Below are 10,596 nucleotides of genomic sequence, written 5' to 3'. Positions count from 1 at the left end.
TGGCTTTGACCTAGTTAAAAATGTTTTAAGATAGTCACATTTTTTAAAAAAAAATATCATATGCATAAAACCAACTGTGCAACTACATTGTTGAGAATGTTCAAGGCGGCACACTACAAAAAGTGACCAGCTTAAATACTTGGCACCACTCAGTAAATTTAAGAATTTAAAACAGAAGGTAATTGCAGAATAACCAAAACACACAGCAGGAGACAGTATCCAAACACCACTCCTGAAGTGTGGGAGTGAAAAACTCCGCTCAAACAACACTCCTGAAGTGTGGGAATGAAAAACTCCTGTGAGGCATGCCCGGGAGTTCAAGTTCTCACCGGGAGATTGGCAAGCAGTGCACAAGGTCTGCTGAGTCTGCATGAGTTTGCTGAGAAAATAAACTTGGCTACAGTGGGCAAGATAGGAGAGTTTCAGCGTAAAGAACATTCTGTTAAGAACATACTGTGATCTTAGCTTAGAGTCTTTCTTCTTGTAACGTTTTCACTGTACAGGGCAGAGGGGGGGGGAGAAATGTGTGAGCCTAATAAAACGCTACTGACATCCAGTTCTGCAGAACAGCTTGGGACAGAGAGACAGCTTGAGAACTTGGTCAGAGAGCTTCGACAGATCTCTGTGTGTTGTGTCATTATTGAACCCTCAAACCTACACTGAAGACCACGGACACCAAACGAGAACTTGACTGAACACAAATTAACTCGGCCAAGAGCAGTAGCTGGCAAGCCACTGAGGGTCTAAGCCAGCCCTTCACGACAAGTGTTTTTAAAGGCTTCACAAAAACAAACAAAAAGGTCATTCAAACTCACTTGGAACGGGAACGTCTCCTGTTGTCATGCCGACGTCGAGATGGGCTCGGAGAACCTGAGGAGCTGCTGGAGCTGGAGCTTCGTGACGTGCTGGAGCTCCCAGAACGGCTTGATGCCGAGGAGGAACTGGAGCCACTGCTGGAGCCAGTGCTGGAGCTTGACCCTGAACTGGACGTGGAGCTAGAGCGGGATCTAGCGGGGAAAAAGGTGCCAGAACAGATCACACAAAGGAACTTAGAGGTCTTCTCCCGATAACTAGAGAGAACTTTTAATGGATGTTTGCACTTATTTATTTAAAATGGATTTATATCCCGCCATCCCTGAAGGCTCAGGGCGGCTAACAACGAGGCACAAGCGCTAGAATTAAAAACGGATAAAACAGTCTAACAGTAAAACAATATAATACAACACACAAAGTGTCAGTGCAAGATGGGGTAGATCTTAGTCGAATGGCATTGGTCCCGCAACTTGTCATCCCCTCTCCTTCCAGGGTCACCTCGCACCCAGATGGAACCACATATTGGTGGTAGTGGTGCGATGCTGCATACATATATTGGTGGTGGAATTATAGTGGCGGCGGCTCCTACTCGAAAGCCTGGTGGAAGAGCTCCGTCTTACAGGCCCTGCGGAACTGAGAAAGGTCCCGCCGGGCCTGTATCTCCGCCGGGAGCTCCTTCCAACAGGTAGGAGCCACCACCGAAAATGCCCTGGCTCTAGTAACAGCAAATTTAACATCCCTGGGGCCTTAAACTTCCAGGAGATGTTGACTCCCCGACCGTAGTGCCCTTGGGGGAACATATGGGGAAAGGCGGTCCCTTAGGTAAGCCGGACCCTGGCCATATAGGGCTTCTAACTATTGCCTGCCTGCTTCATTCTCCCACGTTTGGAGCAACTACTCCAACTGACAAGTTGCATGGTGTGTACAAACCCCATGCAAATTAACAATGCCTTCTTTTGATCTGGAAAGAGGAACCAGAGTCCAAGACTGCTTGCATTTTTTGCTCCCATCAATCCCACACAGTCCAAAAATTGGGTTGTGGGAACACCCCAGTGTCCCTGTATTGCATGACACAGCTTCCAGCACACACACACTCCCCAGAAGCTCATGAACAGGGCAGGATGGATACAGACACTCTGCCCCATCCCCCCACTTGTTTTCAGTACATGAAAGTCCGGAGGATTTGCCGCCTCCAAATAGGAAAGCCCTTGGTAGCCGGCTCCTTCCTAAGCCTCCTAATTCCCAACAACTGTGACTCACCTGGTGCTGCTGCTGCCACTGGAAGCGCTTCGCCTCTTTCGGGCCTTGTCTCGCCCGCGGTCCTTTTCACCAGATTCCTTGGTGGCTGGTTTGTCCTTAGACCTGTCCTTGGATTTTTCTTCAGTCCGGTCTTTACGCTTGCTGGGAGAGGGAGCCCTTCAAAGAACGGAAGTTCAGAAACTCAGCATCTGACTTTCCTTGTCAACATAAAGCAAAAGAAGCCCATTTCTACAGGGTTGGAATGCTAGACAGGAATTCCCAGCATTTCCATTAAAGAGCGGCTTCACAAAATAAAGCCAGTGGCAGGAGGGGCACTGAAGTTATAAAAAGGGAGGGGAGATGCATTGCTAATTCCTCATGCTTGCTGGGAAAGCCCTAGGAGACTGTATAGCCGCCGCCGCCCCTCAGAAGGGTTAGGGCTTTGAAAAAATCAGACAATTATTACCTAGTGCTGGACTTTTTATTATTTTCTTTGATTCCTAGCAAACTCTTCTTTTTCATTCCTGACAGCTCCATTTCCCCTTCCGAGTCCAAAAGCAGCACTGCGGGGGACACACTTAATCTGACCTCTTACTTCTAACTCCTTGAGTTTGAGAAACGATCCCTAAATCGCGAGAAATAAACTCCAAAGAGCAGCCTGGTGACGAGATAAAAGGATTTAGAGACAATTAATATATATACATACAGGCAGAAGAAACCCGCTTCTCAGGGAGGGGAAAAAGGCACAAGCAACTGAGACATTTGTGCATGCAAAATACCATCTGTAGCCAAATGACCATTACAACTGATTCTCCCCTTTTAAAATAGGCACTAGCTTGTGTAAGCAGCTTGCGGGGTGTATTTTTTTAAAAAAACAGCTCTTGAAACACTCTTCTAAACACTTTCATATAGGAGGAAATATGAGCAAGTGAAGCCGTGAAGCTCAGAGGAACTGTATGGAGAGGTCTGAGGGTTTGGCTTTTGTACATCCACTATCCTCAGACAGCCCATATTCAAAGTTCCAATCCATCTCCTGTATCTTTGAAGTTTCCTTTTACAGTCCTGCTGTCCTATTAAGAAGAAGCTGAGCAACCAAGTGTCAGCACACAGCTGCAGTTAAGGCAGACCTTTAAACTGTCAGAAAGGTTACAGAGTACAGCCTGTCTGTCTAATAATCGCTATTCTCACTCTCTCTGTGTTGGGATTCTCAGGGAGAGGAAGATAAACTAACCAAGACTCCCACAATTTTGTTATGCAGCAAGTCCAGGCCAAAGGTGCATCTTTGGGCACTTAAGAGGAAACTATCCCCATTTCATAACTAGAGGAACCCACCAGATTACAGAGGTCAGATCCCCCGACGTCTGAGTAACCGAGGCCCCGTTCACACGAAGCATTTGCCCCACTGAAGGCACGGGAGTCCCGCGGAGTACCCGGGCGTGATCACACGGGAATATCTGGGAGGCATAGCACTCCCGTGGTGACCCCGTGGCAAGCCGCAGAAGCCACGCAGTAAAAACCTAGTACATTGCATGTACTAGCAAACGCTTTGCCACGGGCCGCCTATGGAAGCCTCCCGGCGTGATTGTGCCGGCGAGCGGCTTCCTCCCCCGTCGTCCTTTTTGCTGTGGAGAAGCCGCCGTCCCGTCTGATCGCATAATAGTGCATCAGAATGCGACGGCGCAAATAGCTGCGCTTCCCCCTCCGCGTTTTCCGGCCCGTGTGACCGGGGCCTGAGTTGGTTACTTATACCTAAACCACAGCCAATCCGCATGGGATACATGCACAATGGGCTCAAAGTTACCCCCACAACTGAGACAATGGCTCAGACTGTCAGTCTAATCCAAGAGAACCGAAGGGGGAACGAGCTTCAGGAAATATGGCTGGTACATGTTCCTGTCTAAATGTACGGAAGCAGCTCTCTAGTAGCCAAGACTCATGGTAACATCAGGAAATGTCTGAAAGGCCAAGCATTTGATTCTTCTGTGCCAGTTCCTGTGCATGACTACTCTCATGTTAAATTCCCAAAGCCAAGCAATCAGAGTGTGTTTTGACAGGCATACTGATGGCAGTAAGATTTCACGCCTGTAGCTTAACTACAGTGGATGGAAATACCGAGCATCATTTTACTGCCCAGTTCTATGCTTACCTAGGAGGTACATACTGAACTCCAAGGCCTTAAAAGGACCAGGTAATTAATGACTGTTACTGGCTCACAGACAACAACAAACCTGTGCATCTGATATCCAAACCCTCACACCACAGAGACTTGCAGATAGCTCCAAAAGAACTCTCCAAACTGGAGGAAATGGCCAGCTAACTGCCAAATGTGATTATTTAAGACTGCATTAGACTAATTTGGAGCTGCGGTGGCTCAAGTGATTAAGACGCTGAACTGCAGGCTGTGGAAGGTCGGTAGTTCAGCAGTTCGAGACCCGAGTGTGCCGCATGACGGAGTGAGCTCCCGTCTCTAGTTCCAGCTCCTGCCAACCTAGCAGTTCGAAAGCAAGAAATTGCAAGTAGATAAATAGGTACCACTTCGGTGGGAAGGTAACAGCATTCTGTTCTGTGCGCCTTAGTGTTTAGTCATGGTGGCCACATGACCACGGAAACGTCTTCGGACAGCGCTGGCTCTTCGGCTTTGAAACGGAGATGAGCACCGCAACCCTAGAGTCGAATTCTACTGGCTTTCGAGCAAGGGAACATTTACCTTTACTTTTAGACTAATTTATTTACTGGCAGTCCTAATTGAGATTTTAAATTGTCGTTTTAATGCGGTTTTTTTTTAATTGTTGCTTTAGCTACATAGTTAGCCATTTTGAGTTCCACAGCGTTTGAAGACTGCCAATAAATGTTTCCCATAGAATCTATAAATAAATGCTACTAAGTGATGCTCTATAGAGCACAGAGAATTGTTCCTCCAATGGGAAAGTCTGATAGGTCCATTAGTAAAAACCACCCCCTCAGCAAAGCTAGCCAGTGTAGTGGGTAAAGTGTTGAACTAGGCTCTGGGAGACCCAGGTTCAAATCCTCACTCTGCTGTAAAGTTCACTGGGTGACCTTGGGCCAATTACACACTCTCTCAGCCCCCTCTACCTAGGACGAGAGATGTGAAGGCCCGGAAAAAACCCGGAAAAATTGAAAAAAGAAAAGAAAAAGATTATGGAACGTTTCATTTTAACATGATGAATAAAATATTTTAAGACAAGGTGTTCAAATATTTTCCAAGTCATTTCTAAAATATATATATATGGTATCAGATTGATCTAATTTCTGTGCACTGAGGACAAGCAAGTCCTAGGTTACAAACTGAACCCTCCAACGCAAGAACAAGATGCATTTCTTCCTTTAGGAGGTGCGATTGTCAGAAGTGAATAAAAAAGTTTCAGTTTTGTTTTTGCATGTGGGTGGGTATTCTGTTTGAAATAATTGTTTGGATACACTATATTTTTAATATGCTAGTTGTGATAATTTCATGCCAAATAAAAATGTCCATAGTCATATTTTATGTTCCTAAAGTAACAGAATGACTTTCAATCTAGAAAAGACAAAAGAAATGCTAATGTAGCATTTTTTCAATTTTCCCCAAAATTTCCATTTTTTTCCGGGGGGAAACGGAAAAAACCCGAGTTTTTTCCCAAGCTTCAAAATTTCCGGAAATTTTACATCTCTAGTTCAGATCCCCATTTCGCCATGAAAGTTTAGTGGGTGACCTGAGGCAAGTCAGACACTCTCACAAAGGGCTGGGTACCCATTAGGGGGAAAGGTGGGATATACATGAAGCAATGGATAAATCAAAGGGGCTGGCCGGTACCTTCCCCTATGGGGAAAGGCTAAACCATTTGGGATTTTAGTTTAGGCAAAAAGCAATCAACAGAGGACAAGACAGATATTTATCAACAATTGAGACAAAGTAGACAGGCGAGGCCATTTTCTCCCCCAAAACTAATATTTGGCGGTCACCCCAATGAAACTCACTGAAAGTAAATTCAGAACAAAAAGAACTTCGCTTCATCACAAATAATTAATCATTTATAAACAGACCCTCTATGTTCAGCGTCATCAGTGATGCTGAAGACATATGAGCTTTCTGGAAGCATCTAGCTAGCCACTCCTGGCTTTAAAGGTTAAAACAACATCAACTTGAAGCGGATCCGGTACTCAACAGGTAGCCAGTGCAACTGATAGAGCGCTGGCTGAATGCATGCCCACAGAGGCATTGCGGTCAGTAGGCAAGCCGCCACATCTTGCACCAGCTGGAGTTTCCGGATCAGGTTCATGGGTAAGCCCATGTAGAGCGAGTTACAGTAATCCAGCCTGGGAGTGACCATTGCATGGGTCACAGTGGCCAGGTCCTAGGCGGAGAGATAGGGAACCAATTTACAAATACCAGTATAAATAAAAGATGTTTTGGGAAGCTGTCAGCTGAGCTCCCCTTCCGCCAAACATCTTTTATTTATACGTGTTTTAAACTGGTATGTTTGGCAAAGCACCAACTGAGCACAGGACTGGTTTGCATGTAAACATGCTGATTTCCTTAACACCTTTTATTATGCCTGTATATCACACGGGAGTTAAGACACTTCAAAAGCCAAAGGAGCTTTTAAAAACACAAAGATAAAGGGAAAAAAGATACACTCACCCTCACACTGAGGCATGATAAAATATTACAAGATGTAGCAATTATGTAATTTGCACAAAGTTTTGTATCATTTCTGTTGGCCCTAACAATGGGCATTATGTGGCTTGTGGTTCAATCATTATCTGCATCATCAGTGCATATACAGCCTATATATAAATATATGTACACACACACAACCTATATATAAATATATGTACACACACACACACAACAGTGAGATACGTGCATAATTAGGCATAAATGAAGATATATATATATGTATGTATGTATGTATGTATGTATCTACCTACCATAGTAATGCCAAATCTAAAATGTCAAATATTTTTACTGTAACTGTAAAGCCATTTCAGGGCACACAGGAAACAAACCCTGGATACTCTCTGGGTTATCTCAGACCCCTTTGACATAATCAGAGAAACACGCGTTGCATCTCTGCAAAATACCAGCCGACACGGGGGGCTTATATGACGCCCCCCTTTCATAAGGAGGGTCCCTGATGGGGCAACCCCCATTTTCCTTAGGCGCACCTTGACTTCAGTATTCTCCCATCACTTAACAAGGAGGCGGGGCCAATGGGCCCTCTCGTGTCTGTCATACACACGCACGCGCGTACACACACAGAGCCTCTCCTCAGGTCTCCCGACACCACCCCAGGCCGACTCCCGAGCAATGCTCCCTCTAAGCTGTGGAGTCCTGTGAGCAAAAATTCTACTTTGTGAGCTCCTGGCGTTAAGGTTGTGAGCAAGAGATTTGGCTACTGCATAGATTAGTTCGCTCTTCCTGAGCAAAGACAAAACTGTGTGAGCTGGAGGCTAAAAAAACTGTGAGCCGGCTCGCACTAATTCAGTTTAGAGGGAACACTGCTCCCGAGCCGCTCTGACGCGCTCCCGCCGCCACCGGCCCTCCACATATGCGCCTCCTCGGCTGCGCGAACGTCCCACACGCACATCCTGCCGCCCTCGCCGTGCTCCCCGGCCCGCCAGAGCCCGGATGGCGGTGGATTCCCCCCTCTCCCCCTACTCACATCCTCAGCCACCGTCCCGTCACACCCCGTCGCGCTCGCTGTGACGCTTTCGGCGTTAGAGCGCCAAGAGCCCGTCAGGCGGCGCGCTCTGATGATGTCACGGAGAGAGCCCGCGTTTTAGCACAAAGATTGGACAGCGAGGGTTTGCGCTGTTGAGACCGTTTTTAAAGGGGACGGAGCAGCCGCTTTAATTTCTAGGCTAAAAGACGGTATTAATTAGTATTTAGGGGGATTTTGCCCAGTCGGTGTCAACTTGGTTACATACTTTATATTAACATATACTTCCTGTGTGTAATTCTGCCATACAATCAATAAATAGTAATCACAATCTATAACAATACCGATCAAAATGAGTGCGAATTACTTAACCCTATTGGAAAATGGTACCCCATTATTGATAAGTTTACCTTTGAATCCTTTGAATGGGAGGCTATACCTGAAGCAAAATATTCACTCTTACTACTTGGTTAATCTTAACTTATTTATTTTGATTTTTGATGTATGTTCATAAAATTTTGTCTTGCCTGACTGAGTATAATATGTCTGTATGCTGAAAACCTGTTATATGTTATTCTGTTCTGTAACGAAAATGAACAAAAGTATTTTGGTTAAATAAATAAATAGTGAGCCTGTTCACAAATTACATACAATTTAGCCTGTTCACAAATTACATACAATTTGTGTAGAGTATACAGTTAAATCCGTGCACTGAATAGTTTTCATGTTACATTCACGTTTACAGCTGAATGTGTGATAGAAATGCCATATTTCTCCAGGCATTGGTCCCTGGTTTCAGTAACAACGGGAACCTACATGCGTTCACTGTAAAGTGAATAGGTCTGGTGCTCCCATCTCCGGTGCAGCCCCCCCGTAGCGTAAGCCTATGCACAGTTAATGCAGTCTACCTCCAATGAAGTCAAGTGGTTTGAATGACTCCATGTAGGACAGCACTACAACTCTCTGGGCAGCATTCTGAAAACAAAATCCTTTCCAAAAAGAAAGTGTGGTCCTGATGAAATGGGCCATGAAAGCTTAGATAGAGGTACAGGTTCCCTTGCTCGAAAGCCAGCCGAGTCCGACTCTAGGGTTGCAGTGCTCATCTCAGTTTCCAAGCCGAAGAGCCAGCGCTGTCCGAAGACGTTTCCGTGGTCATGTGGCCGGCATGACTAAACACCAAGGTGCACGGCTGTTACCTTCCCACCGAAGTGGTACCTATTTATCTACTTGCAATTTCTTGCTTTCGAACTGCTAGGTTGGCAGGAGCTGGAACTAGAGATGGGAGCTCACTCCATCATGCGGCACCCGGGTCTCGAACTGCTGAACTACTGACCTTCCACAGCCTGCAGTTCAGCGTCTTAACCACTTGAGCCACCGCAGCTCCCATGAAAGCTTACCTTACATATAATTTAGGGGCCATGTCTTTTGGTTTTCAAGAAATGGGTTAAAACAATTGTGTCAAAGACAGGCCTTCTGGTGGAGTTTATTAATCATCTTGCTGAGATGATAGCTGGGTGGATGCTTTTGTTTCATTGATTCTTTTATCAGCCAGTCATCAGAAATGAGGTGTAATTCTGGGAGATCCTCAGGTCCCACCTGGAGGCTGGCATCGCTAGGTAGAAGTGTTACATACAATAATTTTAGAGGCTTATCTACTTAGGTCTGTTGCAGTAAAAGCAGAACAGTAGTCATGTGGCGCTTTGAAGACAAACAGATTTATGTCTTTTGTAACTAAAGCCCAGTTCTTCAGAAGCATGAAGTGTATCCTAAGTCAGCATATATACATAGATATAATGGGGGGGGGGGGTTTGTGAGCAGTGAGCTTCAAAGACCATGAAATGCAACAGGATGTAAGAAAAGCACAGGGAGCATTCATAAAAGCTGGGCAAGAAATGCTTCATCTCTATTTAAGCCCTGATTAATAGCAGCAGATACAGAAAAGTCTAGTTTAGCAATTTTGCGCTGTGGTGTCCCATGATCTGAAGAATGGTGGCTCTTGGGGCAGCAGCAGAGTATCCTGGTATACCATAATGTTGCCATTTGTTCCTCGTAGAACAGATAAAAGGAAGTACTTCTTCACACAAAGAGTAATTAGCACATGGAATTCACTGCGGCAAGAAGTGGTTGCAGCTACAAGCATAGACACCTTCAAGAGGGGATTGCATAAACATATCGAGCAGAAGTCCATCAGTGGCTATTAGCCACGAGGTATGAATGGAACGCTACATCCGGGGCAGTGATGCTCTGTATTCTTGGTGCTTGGGCGGCAACAGTGGGAGGGGTTCTGGAGTCCTGGCCCCACTGGTGGACCTCCTGATGGCACCTGGGTTTTGGCCACTGTGTGACACAGAGTGTTGGACTGGATGGGCCATTGGCCTGATCCAACATGCCTTCTCTTCTGTCCTTATGCCTCTTTATTCTTTTACATGGCAACTAAGCTGCTTGTCCTGGACAGTAAACAGAATCTGGGGCTGGTGAGACCCGAGATATTGCACTGGAAGATGAGCAAGTGTAGCTGAGATCATGTAATAATATTGGCTTGAGTGGAGACAGAATTGATAAAATGAATAAATAGTATAAGAAAATGGCTGCTATGGAGAGGTGGACTCCTGCTGAGGTCCTTTCCTTCCCAACCGCCACTAATAACATCAATTACATTAGCAATATCAACTAACATTAACTGAACTGGATAATACAAACTAACTATGCTTGATGCCGAGGGGGGCCATCTTTTGGGAACGTCTATCATGGCCACTGGGCTGTTATTGTCACCAGCACTTTATCTTTATTTTATTCTACTTTATTGTGAGCTATGCTTGTTATAGGGAGCTGCGGTGGCTCAAGTGGTTAAGACGCTGAACTGCAGGCTGTGGAAGGTCGGTCG

General features: G+C 45.6%; 1 protein-coding gene across 1 annotated transcript in view; it reads right to left on the bottom strand.

Moving 5' to 3' along the window:
* Positions 1–7,762, bottom strand: part of RNPS1 (RNA binding protein S1, serine-rich domain) — a 12,827-nt gene extending 5,065 nt beyond the window's left edge. Inside the window, exons 1-5 of the mRNA XM_015428128.1 lie at positions 7,716–7,762; positions 2,519–2,710; positions 2,074–2,229; positions 816–1,007; positions 330–397 (exon numbers count right to left, since the gene is read on the bottom strand). Of these exons, the coding sequence (XP_015283614.1) occupies positions 330–397; positions 816–1,007; positions 2,074–2,229; positions 2,519–2,589 (487 nt within the window). The 5' untranslated portion in view covers positions 2,590–2,710; positions 7,716–7,762. The remainder of the gene's footprint in view (positions 1–329; positions 398–815; positions 1,008–2,073; positions 2,230–2,518; positions 2,711–7,715) is intronic.
* Positions 7,763–10,596: the final 2,834 nt, after the last annotated feature.

This window comes from Gekko japonicus, unplaced genomic scaffold (assembly GCF_001447785.1).
Source record: "Gekko japonicus isolate JY-2015 unplaced genomic scaffold, Gekko_japonicus_V1.1 scaffold1343, whole genome shotgun sequence".
Lineage (NCBI taxonomy): Eukaryota > Metazoa > Chordata > Lepidosauria > Squamata > Gekkonidae > Gekko > Gekko japonicus.
This window is presented reverse-complemented; position numbering and strand designations above follow the sequence as displayed.